Consider the following 16,329-nt stretch of genomic DNA (forward strand, 5'->3'; position numbering starts at 1 on the left):
CAAAACTTGATGATGTCACGTGCAATCGTGCATCAATGCAATAACTCACAGTTAACAGTCTTTGTATTGAGTTTGTGCTTGAAATGTACTGTAATTCTGCAAACTGTTAATAAATATTTCAATCAATCAATCAATAAAGCGTCGACTAACAATTCAGCCCTATATAGTACTATGATGAATAGATAAAATAGCCAAGCTATTTTCGCTATTTACAATGTTTTTATTTTTATTTATTTTTTACAGTGATTGATTGAATGTTTTAACACTAACAGTTTGCAAAATAATACAGAGGTACAATTACACAATTATGCTAAAAGGATAACAGGATAACACAAAGTCCTAAGCGCTCGTTTCCATTGTGGTCCTGTGTATTCAATTCATTGAGACATACAATAAATCAACACTAGTTGCAATAACCGTATATGTACAGAAAAGCGATTGGTGAGAGAGGGGGTCATTTCACAAGAACACTTTTCTAGGACGCATGAGAGAACACATGTCTCTCTGCAAATAGACGTGTTCTCTTATGGCGCTCATACAGGCCATATGTTGTATATTGTAACTCCCCACACCCAGGGCAAATACGGGCTTTGTAATGTAACATCTCGCACCCGACCAGGGAAAATACTGGATATGTTGATATGAAGTATAACTCCCTGCACCCAGGGCAAATGCAGGCTTTGTAAGGTGATATAACGGGCTTGAAATAAAAGCTCCCAAGTTGAGTGGAAGAACTTTTATCAGTTATTCTGTTTTGCTCTTTCTCCTTAGACCACAGCACTTGGAGAAGCAGAAGCTACAGGTCTTGAAGAAGAGCAGAGCTATGATCAGAGTGACGGCCAAGAGGAAGCCTATGACATCCAGGCTGTGGTATTGGTACCAGGTGAGCTCATGAGCCTGCACCCTCAGGTGTTTAGCTCCTTTGTTCCTCATGGTGAACTCAATCCAGAATATCGCCTCGTCTTTAGGGCTGATAGGCCGGTCGTGGTGGATCCTGGAAAGCCGCATGGCGTTCTCCTTGTAGCTAAAAACATAATGGTTGGTTTCAGGCGTGCAAATATAGATCAAAACAAGGCACAAAAGGGATCTTTATGTAGTACCAATCAGACATTTCATCATCTCATGATGAAATTATCCCCTTTATTTCTTTGCAACTACCTAGGACTGCAACTATTGATTATTATTCTGGTGCATGCCTAAATCGAACACAAAACAACGCATCATTTTACGCTGTCATTGACCTAAAATGACTGCAAAACAAACTTACAGTGGCTCACTGACGACTGCATTTATTCCATCCACAAGATCTTTGGCGTTCATGGAGTTGAAGTCCACGACGAGTGCAGCACCCTTTGCCTTCATATGAACCATGTTGTCTGGCTGGTCCAGGAACATTGGGATTCCCACCATAGGGACACCATGATAAATGGCTTCGTAGATGCCATTTGTGCCACCATGGGTGATAAAAGCTCTGGTCTTGGTGTGTCCTTGAGGAAAAGATCAAAGCAGATCTCAGTATGTTATTTCAGTATTGTATGGGTACTCAGTTAAATGCATAGAGTATTGGTATTGTTTGAGGGAACACTGATTTGGACCTGACAGTACTTAGAAGTCAAGTTCTTACGTACCCAGTAGATCATTCTGAGGGATCCAATCGTATATTCTGGTGTTGTTACCCAGCGTCTCTGGTTTCTCTCCACTGTGTTTCCAAAGAACCTGGTAAACATGGCTGAACGTTACGCTACTTGAGGCTTTCGGGCACTAGTTAACAACCAGTGGTGGAAAAAGTAAAGTATAAATACTGCAATATAGAAATACTTTGTTACAAGTAAAAGTACAAATGTATTGGCATCGAAATGTACTTAAAGTACCAAAAGTAGAAAGTATTAAGTGTGCAGAATGTTTAAAGTTTTCAAATGTATAAAAATCTTTTAAAAATGGCAGATCTACAATCTCACAAAGTGGTTAATGTAAGTTTTGTAATAATAATCAAAATCTACAAAGTAACTAGTAACTAAGGTTTTCAAATAATTGTAGTGGAGTAAAAGTACAATCTGAAATGTAGTGGAGTAGAAGTAAAAGTACTGACACTTTGACATACCCAAGAAAAGTACAATTACCTCAAAATTGTACTTAAGTAAAAGCACTTAGTTACTTTCCACCACTGCTAACAACAAGATAGCCTTAAAGTTACGTCTCACCTTCTGTGGGATCTGAGCGAGGGCTGATGCGATGGTGTTGGCCCTCTCTGTGGTCATGTCATTAACAAAGGACCCCATGGTGAACACCACGATGCCAGCATCTCCAGAACTCTGCACAAACTCCTCCATATCCTAAAGAAGTACAGTAGTCACATAACAACATGAAGCAACACACATTCTTCTTAGATGACGTACAGGCCCAGGTCCGGGCACCTAAATCAAATCAAATCAAATCACCTTTATTTATAAAGCACATTTAAAAACAATTTCCATTGTACCAAAGTGCCTATAGGCTCAGTGTTTCTTGACAGCATGTTGCGGGTTCGAGTCCCGGTCCCGACAGCCTTCGCTGCGTGTCACTCCCCATTTCCCCAACTGTAAATGGTGTGGTGGGGTTTGGGGGTGCATCAACCCTTTCGGGATGTAGAAAGGGGTGCGATCGATGCCTAAAAACCTCTAAACTGCCCACAATTTCACACATTGTCCACAATGTCCAGCCATATGCTAGATTGCCTGTTCTCAGCGTTGGCTTCAGGGACCACTAGGGGGTACACTCTGCTAAATTAATACTAAGAATGTGACAATTTAAATTGGGGTCCCAAAAAAAGAAAAAGATTGTACATGCTGAGAGGTGTGGACCTCTTAGGACCCCTGGTTGGTCCCGTACCAGATGTTGAGAAACGGTCAGCACCGTGTGCTAGGGTTCACCTTTGACCTACAAGAGCCTTGATTGTACTAACCTCTGGTAAAGGTTTTGCTGGTCTGCAGTGGATGCCACCAACAAACTTGAAGTTTGGGAGGACGGGACGAGGGAAATCAAAGTCCCAATAGGTGCGCATCAGCCAGATGTCTGCTCTGCCCATCATGTCACAAAACATAGTATCCTTGCCTGTCAAGGTGCCAAACAAATAAATGGAAGGGTTTTGCAGATGTTTTCACTTTTCACTCACTTTAGAGAGGATGTATTGTTAATTCAATTGTTAGTCAATGATTTTAAGCCACTATAAGCCAATAAGCCACTATAAGCCACTAAGCCACTAAACAATTTAAGCTGTTATGTTTATCATACACACAAGATTACATATACAATTTGCTTAAGGCCTATTCTATTCATACTTTTAGGTGATAAGGTGACCACCGAAACGGTGGTTTGGGCGAGCGGCGAGTCGCTTACCACTGCGGTGTGATGCCATGTAATTTGCTGGAGTATGAATAGGCCTGTACTGATAGGCAACACCCTTTCGGTTCACAGTTACAGTTACTGTATTTTACCAATGACTGTTACATAATGGTACATAATGCTAGATCATTGTACAATGATAAGATTTGCCAATGATGTGGCTCTGCTATAGATCTATTTTTTTATGTTTGCCTACAACATAACATGCCCAAAATACTAGGGACACCGGGGTTGAAGTTACTCTTACGGTACATCCCACTCCACTACAAAGATTGAGAAATTGGTACTGTTTGACAAAGTGATTGCTTTTAAATTGTCAACTTTTGCACCTATTTATGTATTTGTATTGTTTCTTGACTGTTCTCTCTTGGCCTGGTCACTTTTGGAAAAGAGAGTTTACCTGATTAAAGGATATATCATATTATATGAAACTGGATAGTGTTAAACTGTCTGTATTAAGGTCACAAGATCATAGCAGATCAATTGCGCCCTCTATATATATATATGTACATTTTATGGTCAAGGAAGGCATCATTCACATTCTAAACAAGCTCTGGCACTTTCCTGAACATGCATTTGTTGTCCTTAACGATTTCTCCAAATTCCGCTTTTTATGATGTTTTACATGCGTATGTTTCTTTGTACAAAGCAATTTCCCCTAGAGGCAGTAAATGTTTAATTCATTCATTTCTAGGCTCACGTGCCTAGCCCTGAAGGCATATTAATAACTGCATGTGTTGAAAATTACCAATCCAACTCAACTGTACAATTAGCCTCACACCTCACCTCTGATCTCAGTGTAATAACTATTAGGATCTTGCCAAAGATAGTGCGCTAGCAGGTCCTGAGAGGCATAGAAGAGAAAGTTCACCAGCCTCTCTGAGAAGCTCATCTGGTCGGTCAGTTTGACCATGGCCCCAGGGACGTAGGACGGCGGCGCAGGGAGTTGACCACACAGCCTCTCCCAGGTGTGCGCTATGGAAAAGCGCAGCGTGTAGACCAGGGGAACATCCAACATTTCAGCCACAAGTTCACTGCCAGGGTAGATGGGGTCAGCCAGCACAAGGTCATACTTGGCGTCCTTCAGCTTTGTCATGACGGCGTCTGATTTCAGCAGACCATCCAAATAAACCAAAAAAAACTTCATGTCTGTCTTCATCAAATTTGTATATCGAATGAGGATCTGGAGGTAATTCAGGTGGTCCATCTCGTATGTGAAGAAGTTAAGGAAGTCTGTGAAGACCTCTTCCAAGTCCTCCATGGAGAGCGAGACGTTGAAAGGCTCATAGTGGAAGCGTGAATTCTCGCTGGCCGTCATGTACATGGAGACGTTGGGAACCAGCACAGTGACGTGGTGTCCCCTGTCCACCAGAGACTCCAATACAGTCTTGAGGTTGATCCAGTGGCTTCCCTCGGTGTACCATACCAAAATGTTGCCACCGCTTGCATCCCCTGCGATGCATGCCGCCAGCAGCACCCACACAGACACGCATCGACCACACCGCATGCTCATCGTTTGTGCTCTTGCACGAGAAATCATTAACTTGACTATGTGAACTTTGTTGCAGTAGATAACGCAAACACATTTTGGTGGTGTTTGTGAGGGCTTTGAAGTCCACAGTACCGGTAGGCTTATGGCACACCGCACACTAACTTGATGTATAGAGGAACCACTATTATGGAAAATGTTAACATTTTATTTTTATGTTTTGTATTGGTGACAAATGCAGATGGACATGATGGAGATGCAGTATATTCTGTTCGTATCTACATTTTCTCATCAATTTTGCAAGAAAATGTCGGCAATTACGTAAACATTCCCTTCAAAACATATTAGAAGCTTTATTTTAAAACTTTATTTAATCAGGCACGTTTTGGTGCTATTAAGGTAAGGGCTTTAAAGTCCACAATGCACGTATACAGTTCGTACATTATATATATATAATTCACTAAGATATGTATCTACTGTAACTTAAAGTAGATATGAAAGATCTTAACATGCTGTAAATATTCTCTTCAAAATGTAACTACAACAATGCGTTGTAGTAGTGAAAGATTGACTTGTATCATCACTGATGTGTTATGGGCCAAATGCACTTTGGCACACTGTCTTTATGCATGCACAAAGGTCCTTGCGTAATGCGTAGTCGTGTGATGCAGCCAGCATAGTGGCGTTTTCACTACTGTATGAAATAAATGAGGTGACGTGCCAGCTGCAATTCTATTGACACAAATTGCCATTTCTTCCCGATATATATATATATATATATATATATATATATATATATATATATTGTGTGTGTCTGTCTATCGCTTAATGACTTAAGTCTTATTTAATACTTCGTTGCACAACAGTGTATGTTGTATGAAAACAGACCATCTACAAGCTCACATTGCATGATGGGTACTGTATGTTATCATGATACAACAGCCAGGCTACTGCAGTTGTTATGGTGTTCTCATGCACACAGTACCACAGACGAAAAACAGTTTAAGTCCAAATTTCATTCTGACCCATCCACGAAAAGGCCTCGTTGTCCTGACCCCACCCCACCGCCCACCCCTTTTTCCCCTCACTGTATATGTTTCTTTTCCCTTTTTACCTCCTTTATGATGAATTCCTGTTCTGTCTATAGAAGTGTCTATTTGTACGTCTCTAAATGTTTTGATGATTTGAACATGGTGGACCCTATTGGAAACAAGTGTAATGCTTAATTGGGTCGTCCACTCACAGTTAACAGCCTTTGTATTGAGTTTGTGCTTGAAATGTACTGTAATTCTGCAAACTGTTAATAAATTCTTCAATCAATCAATCAAAAACCCCTTATCCATCATTTATACTTTATGGATAAATAGTGTGTGGCATTCATGATGGCTGGGTATGGTGATAGATTTCCCAGCATCCAGGCAAAATAAAGGCCTGTGTATGTTGATATTTGAGAAGTTGTCTTGATGTATATATTGTAAGCACATAGTTTCTGGTCAGTTCACAATTTAAATGAAAGGGATAGCATGTCATGTTACAAGTGCATCGACAGAAACAGAGTTGACCGTTGAAGGAAATGATCTAATCCACTATCCCTTTGAAGCAGTTCAAGTTGAGTGGAAGAGCTTAATTGTATCACTATCAGTTATTCTGTTTTGCTCTTTCTCCTTAGACCACAGCACTTGGAGAAGCAGAAGCTACAGGTCTTGAAGAAGAGCAGAGCTATGATCAGAGTGACGGCCAAGAGGAAGCCTATGACATCCAGGCTGTGGTATTGGTACCAGGTGAGCTCATGAGCCTGCACCCTCAGGTGTTTAGCTCCTTTGTTCCTCATGGTGAACTCAATCCAGAATATCGCCTCGTCTTTAGGGCTGATAGGCCGGTCGTGGTGGATCCTGGAAAGCCGCATGGCGTTCTCCTTGTAACTGAAACACATGAGGCACAATAGGAATCTTTCTGTACCAACATGACATTTCACTGTTATGTATATATATATAATGCATCTATAGGCCCTATATACAATTGAGGGAATTCGACGCTCACATTCCTCTGTGGCAGAGCGCACATTTTTGTGGACTACAAGCAGCAGTCAGTTCCGTGTTGCAAGTGAAACTAAAACAGCCCTTTTCCTTATCGCACCGGACAATGCCAAGCAACAACACCACAGCTTATCTGTGTGTGTGTTGTGTGTGTCATATTGCACTGCGACACACACGTGGCACAGAGAAACAACAACACGGAGTGCATGGTGTTAGACTTGAGAATTCTAGTACTTTACATTGACAATAGCAAAACGCTATTTTCAACATCTATTATTTTATATAATACACCATTCTATCATTGACCAAAAATGACTTCAATAAGAACTTACGATGGCTCACTGACGACTGCCTTTATTTTATCCTCAAGATCTTTGGAGCTCATGGAGTTGAAGTCCACGTTGAGTGCAGCACCCTTTTTCCTTCATGTGAACCATGTTGTCTGGCTGGTCCATAAACAGTGGGATTCCCACCATAGGGACACCATGATAAATGGCTTCATAGACACCATTCGCGCCACCATGGGTGATAAAGGCTCTGGTCTTGGTATGTCCTTGAGGAAAAGACCAAAGCAGATCTCAGTATCTATAGGGGGTATCCGGAGAACTCACCAGTTTACCAACTCGCTGCAGCGAAAATTCTTCATCAATGTCTTCATCGTTATGCTAACATGCTGTCTTCATCAGTGTAGTATGTCAAACCCACAGATGTTATAGTTAATTTCCAAAGTGATCAAATTATTTTGTGCAATTAAATGGTCGTAGCCAAAAAGTGAACCCGGAGATGTTGAGTACACCAATGTTTTATGTTAGAAATGTTTAGTATGGGTCCCCAGCATGTAGAAACTGCTGGATGCTAACTTGCATATGTTGAGCAATTTTCATAATTGGCATAATATGTGACCATACCATTAACAACCTATAGAAGGCAAAATATTCAAAATTTCATCATGCTTTATCTAGCATGTGATGTGTCAAACTAGGGGGTTTTCATAATGCTGAATCCATTCCAAGCATTAGTTTTGCAAAAAAAAACACGCATTGGGCTTAAAACGGCCATGCCCACATCAATTTGTGATGACGGAATTGGCCGTTTTTAGCCCAATGAGTGTTTTTTTGCAAAACTAATGCTTGGAATGGATTCAGCATCATGAAAACCCCCTACATAAAGCATGATGACATTTTGAATATTTTGCCTTCTATAGGTTGTTAATGGTATGGTCACATATTATGCCAATTATGAAAATTGCTCAACATATGCAAGTTAGCATCCTGCAGTTTCTACATGCTGGGGACCCATACTAAACATTTCTAACATAAAACCTTGGTGTACTCAACATGTCCGGGTTCACAATGGGGCTCTATGGGCTGGCTACTAGACTATCAGCTAGATAATGATAAAAAGTTGAGTATGTGTGAATACCAATGATAGTTGGCCTACCAATTCAGCAGGATATTGTTTACTAATGAATTACATTCTTTCTGTACATTGGTGTTTAAACTTTAGCATTCCTACTTCATCTAGTGTAAACTCTAAACAACTATCTCTCTCTCAATTCAATGCAATTTAAATTAAAGTGAAGACTTAAAACTAAAATGCACTAAACCGCGGCGAGTCGGTAAGATGGCAAGGTCTCCGGTATACTATATACTATATATTTGCTTGAGATAGTTATTTCTTTCAGTATTTCATGGTTACTCAGTTAAATGTATTGGTATTGTTTCAGTCAACATTGGTTTGGACCTGACAGTACTTCAGTCAAGTTCTTATTTACCCAGTAGATCATTCTGAGGGATCCATTTGTATATTCTGGTGTTGTCACCCAGAGTCTCTGGGTTCTCTCCAGCGTATCTCCAAAGAACCTGGTAAAAATGGCAAAATGTTACACTACACTGAATGCATCCTGAGCCATATCCCTATATACAGTACACTTCAGGCTGTCAGGCGCAGATTGTACTGTCTGTGAACTGGCTTATATCTCACCTTCTGTGGGATCTGAGCGAGGGCTGATGCGATGGTGTTGGCCCTCTCTGTGGTTGTGTTTTGGACAAAGGACCCCAGGGTGAACACCACGATGCCAGCATCTCCAGAACTCTGCACAAACTCCTCCATATCCTAAAGAGTACATATCCTACAGTAGTCACATACCAACATGAAGCAACACACATTCTTCTTATATATAAGAGTGGCTTATTGTTGGTATCAGCCGGTAACATGCGGGAGTCTGTCCCCGTTACAGTACACTAGACCCATGGGAGATGGATGCTGAGGTGGAGCGCCACACCTACCATCAGCTAGTCCTTACTCCACGGCTTGGGTGTGGCAAGTCTTACTCATATGCTGAGTTGGCGGTACATGGGATCGAACCCATGACCTTGTTAGTGCCATCAGTTCTCTTTGGCTAGACCAGCAGAACCAGCCAAAGAGACTGACATAACAACTACCGGCAACTATTGGCACTATCCAACTGCAGATCAATCTGCAACTTTTACCAGGTAGTTGCGAACGCAGTGAGCATTTACTATGAGACCCAGCAGATCATGTCTGTCTGTGTGTCTGGGTGTGTCACGCTGTAACACCACCCGCCCACCACCAGAGGGCGCAGCTGTATCACACACAAAAACACACACACGCGCACGCACGCACGCACGCACGCACGCACACGCACACGCACACGCACACGCACACGCACACGCACACACACAACTTAACTTAAAAAAAACTTAACTTAAAAAAAACTTAACTTAAAAAAAAACTTTAAAAGGAAAAACTTTAAAAAGGAAAAACTTAAAAAAAAATTACTTAAAAAAAAACTTAACTTAAAAAAAAAACTTAAAAGGGAAAAACTTTAAAAGGAAAAACTTAAAAAAAACTTAACTTAAAAAAAAATCTTAAAAACACAAAAAAAAGAGAACTTAAAAAAAACCTTAAAAAATTATGTAATTTATTCTAATTGTTGTTTTTGCAATTTACGAGCTGTGTTCGCTTCCCGCGTTCGCGCGTCTTACTTGTATACTGTACATGATGTACAGTACAGCTTGAGACTAATCTCAAGCTACATACTACATAATCTCTCTAATTTCTCTCTCAATTGCATGGATATCAGGCTACTTCATTATACCAAAAACCCAGGTTTTAAAAAAAAAACATCACACCCGATCAATCTTGACGTGATTAACGCATATAAGCAGACAATAGAGATGACAATAACCACTTAACTGGTGTTAAATAATGTATAGATTTTAAACATTGTTTTTTCATTTATTGGACCCACTAACCCCCCCCCCCCCTCTCTCTCTCTCTCTCTCTCTCTCTCAATGGTCAAGGAACGTCCAAAGTTTTAATGTGGAGAGTCAGAGAACTGTGCAAATATCACGTGCACACAAGTCTCTTTCCTGGGGCTACTTCATTATACCAAAAACCCAGGTTTAAAAAGAAAACGCACACCTGTGTGAAGTGAGGGGTGCTCTTATCATCGTACATCATCATGACGTAACATGTCGATTTGCTCAGACACATATGATGTAAATTCTCCATTCATTGTCATTGGGAATTTAACAAAAATACCGATTTGCTCGTCTACATATGACGTAAATTCTCTATTCATTGGCATGTAATGTTTGTGTTAGGACAAAAATCTACACTATAGCTGAATATAGGAGGGACTAGCGCCGCTCAAAAATGTAACAGTCTGCATGGTCTGCCACATTTATGTGTATATCACATCCTACATTCCATAACTTTTCAGTTAACTTCCCACCAAGCACGGTCTGGACCTGACTAGTCAGATCTGGCCCAGAATGTCACCTGATTTCAACCAACATACATTCTGCCCACTGAAGATGGACGTCCCTGGATGAATCAGGTCCGATCGAGGCCAGAGCCACTTATGTCATATCATAACTAGTCAGATCTGGCTCAAAATAAGCTATATAATTTCAACTGGTGAAGACGTCCTGGAAAGATCATCCCCATATGGGCTGTGATCTGGCCTAGTCCTCCTGAACATCACCGGAGTCACCGGAGGACGTCGTCATAACGTAATTTGGCCTTATGATGACCACCCACCAGGCAAACCAGGCATACTTAATGAACTGGTGGGGGTGCCCACATAAAAACGACATTTTAACAAATACTATACACTTTTTTTGAAAAAGATCGTCGTCCTTATATAATAATAATACCTGATGAACATGTTTTAGGGTGGAAAAAATCATGGCACTCCCTAACCCTAACGTTTTGATCTCACAGGATCTTCGTCAGGTCAGTATCTGATGATGATGGTCATACTGCGGCTTTAACATATTCTATGTTGCTTTTTATTAAGGTGCCCACAAAACCAAATTTGGTTCCATTTGTACACTCTAGATTTTAAATTATTAAACAGAATTTTGCCGTTTCAATTTTTTATTTTTCTAGAGTTACAGACCCATAAGGGTCCACTTCAGGGTCCCTGGTGGGAGGTGCTCTGCTAGGTTTCACCTTTCACATACAAGAGCCTTGATTGCAGTGGTGTAAAGTAACTAAGTACTTTTACTTAAGTACTGTACTTAAGTACAATTTTAAGCAATTTGTACTTTACTTGAGTATTTACAATTTCCAGTACTTTTACTTCTACTTCACTACATTTCAGAGGCAAATATTGTACTTTTACTTCACTACATGTATTTGAAAACTTTAGTTTCTAGTTACTTTGTAGATTTTGATTATTATTACAAAACATACACTAACCACTTCAGCCCTATATAAATTTCAGTCATTTGAAAAGCTCACAAGCTCACAATGCATCACGATGCGACGCATTGTGAGCTTGTAGATCTGCTATTTTCAAAAGATGTTTACATTTTTGACAACTTCAAATGGGACATTCTGCATAGTGATTACTTTCTACTTGTGGTACTACATTTTAATGCCAATACTTTTGTACTTTTACTCAAGTACATTTTGAATTCCGCACTTTGGGCTGAGCTCACACCTTTCATGCAATTCTCTGTGCTCGTTGGGTGTTGTGTCATGGCCGCCCAGCGGCCCAATGCATTTCCAATGGAGGTCACATGGTTTGACCCAACATTGTGTTGTGTGAGGGGGAGGGGTGCATTCGCTGCGCCCCTCCCCCTCACACAACACAATGTTGGGTCAAACCATGTGACCTCCATTGGAAATGCATTGGGCCACTGGGCGGCCATGACACAACACCCAACGAGCACAGAGAATTGCATGAACCGTGTGAGTGCACCCTAAGGCTGAGCTCACACCTTTCATGCAATTCTGTGCTCGTTGGATGCTCGTTGGATGCATGTTGTGTTGTGTCATGGCCGCCCAATGCATTTCCAATGGAGGTCACATGGTTTGACCCAACATTGTGTTGTGTGAGGGGGAGGGGCGCAGTCGTCCGCCCCTCCCCCTCACACAACACAATGTTGGGTCAAACCATGTGACCTCCATTGGAAATGCATTGGGCCGCTGGGCGGCCATGACACAACACCCAACGAGCACAGAGAATTGCATGAAAGGTGTGAGCTCAGCCTAAGGCTAAGGCTGAGCTCACACCTTTCATGCAATTCTCTGTGCTCGTTGGGTGTTGTGTCATGGCCGCCCAGCGGCCCAATGCATTTCCAATGGAGGTCACATGGTTTGACCCAACATTGTGTTGTGTGAGGGGGAGGGGCGCAGTCGTCCGCCCCTCCCCCTCACACAACACAATGTTGGGTCAAACCATGTGACCTCCATTGGAAATGCATTGGGCCGCTGGGCGGCCATGACACAACACCCAACGAGCACAGAGAATTGCATGAAAGGTGTGAGCTCAGCCGGTGCACTCACACGGTTAATGCAATGTTCTGTGCTCGTTGGATGCATGTTGTGTTGTGTCATGGCCGCCCAATGCATTTCCAATGGAGGTCACATGGTTTGACACAACATTGTGTTGTATGAGGGGGAGGGGCGCAGTCGAAACACCGCTGAAAGCCATACAACAGACCATGTGACCTCCATTGGAAATGCATGACACTCACAACAAAAATCACTGCATTAACCGTGTGAGCTCAGCCTTAGGCCTCACTCAGACCTTTACAACAGATTGCTGTATGCTTGCTGTATACAAAGGGTGTGACACAGCTTGCCCCAATGCATTTCCAATGGAAGTCACATGGTCTGTAGTCCAAAATGTAGTCCTCAAACCATGTGACTTCCATTGGAAATGCATTGGGGCGGCCATGACACTCACAGCATTCATACAACAAGCATGCTGCAAAGGTCTGAGTGAGGCCCTATGATGAAGTAGTTATACACTGCAGTATTAGTACTTTTACTTAAGTAAAACAATTGAGTACTTTTTCCACCACTGCTTGATTGTACTAACCTCTGGTAAAGGTTTTGCTGGTCTGCAGTGGATGCCACCAACAAACTTGAAGTTTGGGAGGAAGGGACGAGGGAAATCAAAGTCCCAGTAGGTGCGCATCAGCCAGATGTCTGCTCTGCCCATCAAGTCACAAAACATAGTATCCTTGCCTGTCAAGGTGCCAAACAAATACAGTAAATAACAGTCATTTGTATACAGTAGGTCAACAGGTGCCAACAGGATGGTATTATGTCATCATGAGTTCTGCAGATGTAACTGTTTTCTCTCACTTTAGGATCTTTAGCTAATTACATTATATTGTTAATTTTGGTTATATGATTTTAAGCCACTATGAACAAAACAATGTATTCGGTTGTGTCTGTTACTATGTTCATCATACACACACACCCATTAGATTAGCTCTGGTCCATAGCTCTAATGCGTTTCATTTAGAGCTATGTTACTCTCAACTTCCGCCGCTCGCATGAATGCAGACCAGCCTCTCTTCTTTAGCGTAAATAAAAAGAACGTTTTTGCTACTCACCAAAACAAAGGCGGGTTGTGTCATTAGAAAGCCTACTTTCCTTAGTGGAAGCACTCTGAGCCCCCCACCACACGTATAAACTGTACTTTTTGGCCAGAAAGGGATTTTTTTTCACCGGAGGAAAAATATTCTCTATGAGGCATTCTCTGGGCAATATCGGTAGAGGGCGCAGCGGAGTAACTAAAAGTATTTTTTTTCCGGTGGAAACAAAATCCCCTTTTGGCCAAAAAGTACAGTTTATACGTGTGGTGGGGGGCTCAGAGTGCGTCCACTAAGGAAAGTAGGCTTTCTATTGACACAACCCGCCTTTGTATTGGTGAGTAAGTCAAAGGTTCGTGAGATTTCCACTAAAGAGGAGAGGCTGGTCTGATTTCGATTTGAGATTTAAAACTGAAAGTCCCATAGCCTTATACTGCAGGGTAGAATCGTAGAAGCAGTAGAAGGCTATGGACCAGAGCTACCATTAGATATACGATTTCCTTACTGAGAGGCAACGTCTTTGCTGTATACACCTTTGCTACTGTATGATATACAGTCATTGGAAAATGATACGATAGATCATGGTTGATCATGATGTGGCTCTGCTAATACATATTCTATTTTCAAAAGATTTTTGAAAATGTTTGCCAGCAACATGCCCAAAATAGGGACATCAGTCTTGACGTGATTAACGCATAAGCAGACAATGGAGATTACAATAACCACTTAACTGGTGTTAAATAATGTATAGGTTTTAAACATTGTTTTTTTAATTTTCTTGTGCATGCAGTGCGTGGAACCGGCCCCGGCCGGTTGCCTTAATAGTGTGAGATTTATAGATTTTAGGGCATAAATAATATATTAGAACCTTTTTTTTCCCAATAATTTATCAATGTCACCATGACCCACATACTGTACAGTGTACACATTTTTTTGTTTGCTTTTTCAAAAGAGGGCAAAGGGCAGGTGCTCTAGCACCACCTAGTGTATCTGTGCCCGCCACTGATGATACAGACTAGAAGAGTCAGTCATCACATCACTCACTCTTAACAAGCTATCATCACATGGTCTGAATTTGGCACTTGCATTTTAAGTCTTTGCTCTCTCATGTACTGTATGGTTGCTGATGTTTTTGTTGTTGTTCTATAATCTTTGTGCAAAGTAATTTCTCCTAGAGGCAATAAAGGTTTCATTCATTAATTTCATTCATTGTGCATGTCCCTTCCTTTCATGGCTCTCGTGCCTAGCCTTGAAAGCATATTAAGTGCGTGTTGAAATGACCAATTGGCTACCCCTCACCTCTGATCTCAGTGTAATAAGCATTAAGGTCTTGCCAAACATAGTGCGCTAGCAGGTCCTGAGAGGCATAGAAGAGAAAGTTCAACAGCCTCTCTGAGAAGCTCATCTGGTCGGTCAGTTTGACCATGGGCGCAGGGACGTAGGACGGCGGCGCAGGGAGTTGACCACACAGCCTCTCCCAGGTGTGGGCCATGGAATAGTGCAGTGTGAAGACCAGGGGAACATCCAACATTTCAGCCACAAGTTCGCTGCCAGGGTAGATGGGGTCAGCCAGCAGAAGGTCATACTTGGCGCCCTTCAGCTTCTCTATGACGCCGTCTGTTTTCAGCAGACCATCCAAGTAATACAGAGCATACTTCATGTCTGTCTTCATCATATTTGTAAATCGACTGAGGATCTGGAGGTAATTCAGGTCGTCCATCTCATACATGAAGAAGTTAAGGAAGTCTTTGAAGACCTCTTCCAAGCCCTCCATGGAGAGCGAGACGTTGAAAGGCTCATAGTGGAAGCGTGAGTTCTCGCTGGCCGTCATGTACAGGGAGGTGCTGGGAACCAGCACAGTGACGTGGTGTCCCCTGTCCACCAGAGACTCCAATACAGTCTTGAGGTTGATCCAGTGGCTTCCCTCGGTGTACCATACCAAAATGTTGCCACCGCTTGCATCCCCTGCGATGCATGCCGCCAGCAGCACCCACACAGACAACTGACCACACCGCATGCTGATCGTTTGTGACTTTGTGAGTAAATCAGTTGGGGGCCCTACCTTTGCAAACTATGTTCATGCATGAGAAATCATTAACTTGAGACATGTGAACTCTGACATATTTAATCAGGCACGTTTTGGTGCTATTAAGGTAAGGGCTTTAAAGTCCACAATGCATATACAGTTCGTACATTATATATATATAATTCACTAAGATATGTATCTACTGTAACTTAATGATCTTAACATGCTGTAAATATTCTCTTCAAAATGTAACTACAACAATGCGTTGTAGTATTGAAAGATTGACTTGTATCATCACTGATGTGTTATGGGCCAAATGCACTTTGGCACACTGTCTTTATGCATGCACAAAGGTCCTTGCGTAATGCGTAGTCGTGTGATGCAGCCAGCATAGTGGCGTTTTCACTACTACTGTATGAAATAAATTAGGTGACGTGCCAGCTGCAATTCTATGGACACAAATTTCCATTTCTTCCCGATATCTATATCTATATATATATATATATATATATATATAGTGTGTGTGTCTGTCTA

At 41.7% G+C, this 16,329-nt stretch overlaps 1 protein-coding gene across 1 annotated transcript; it reads right to left on the reverse strand.

The window, feature by feature from the left end:
- Positions 1 to 744: 744 nt before the first annotated feature.
- Positions 745 to 15,786, reverse strand: LOC306933747 (UDP-glucuronosyltransferase 2B15-like; the record flags this gene model as incomplete). The annotated part of the gene is given in 13 exon segments (XM_079516054.1): positions 745 to 1,024; positions 1,268 to 1,487; positions 1,629 to 1,716; positions 2,202 to 2,333; positions 2,942 to 3,090; positions 4,168 to 4,833; positions 6,515 to 6,792; positions 7,239 to 7,330; positions 7,332 to 7,459; positions 8,681 to 8,768; positions 8,890 to 9,021; positions 13,268 to 13,416; positions 15,069 to 15,786. Coding segments are annotated over 13 exon segments (3,120 nt in total).
- Between the last annotated feature and the right edge of the window lie 543 nt (positions 15,787 to 16,329).

The sequence above is a fragment of the Electrona antarctica genome (genome assembly GCF_951216825.1).
Source record: "Electrona antarctica genome assembly, chromosome: 12".
Taxonomy (NCBI): domain Eukaryota; kingdom Metazoa; phylum Chordata; class Actinopteri; order Myctophiformes; family Myctophidae; genus Electrona; species Electrona antarctica.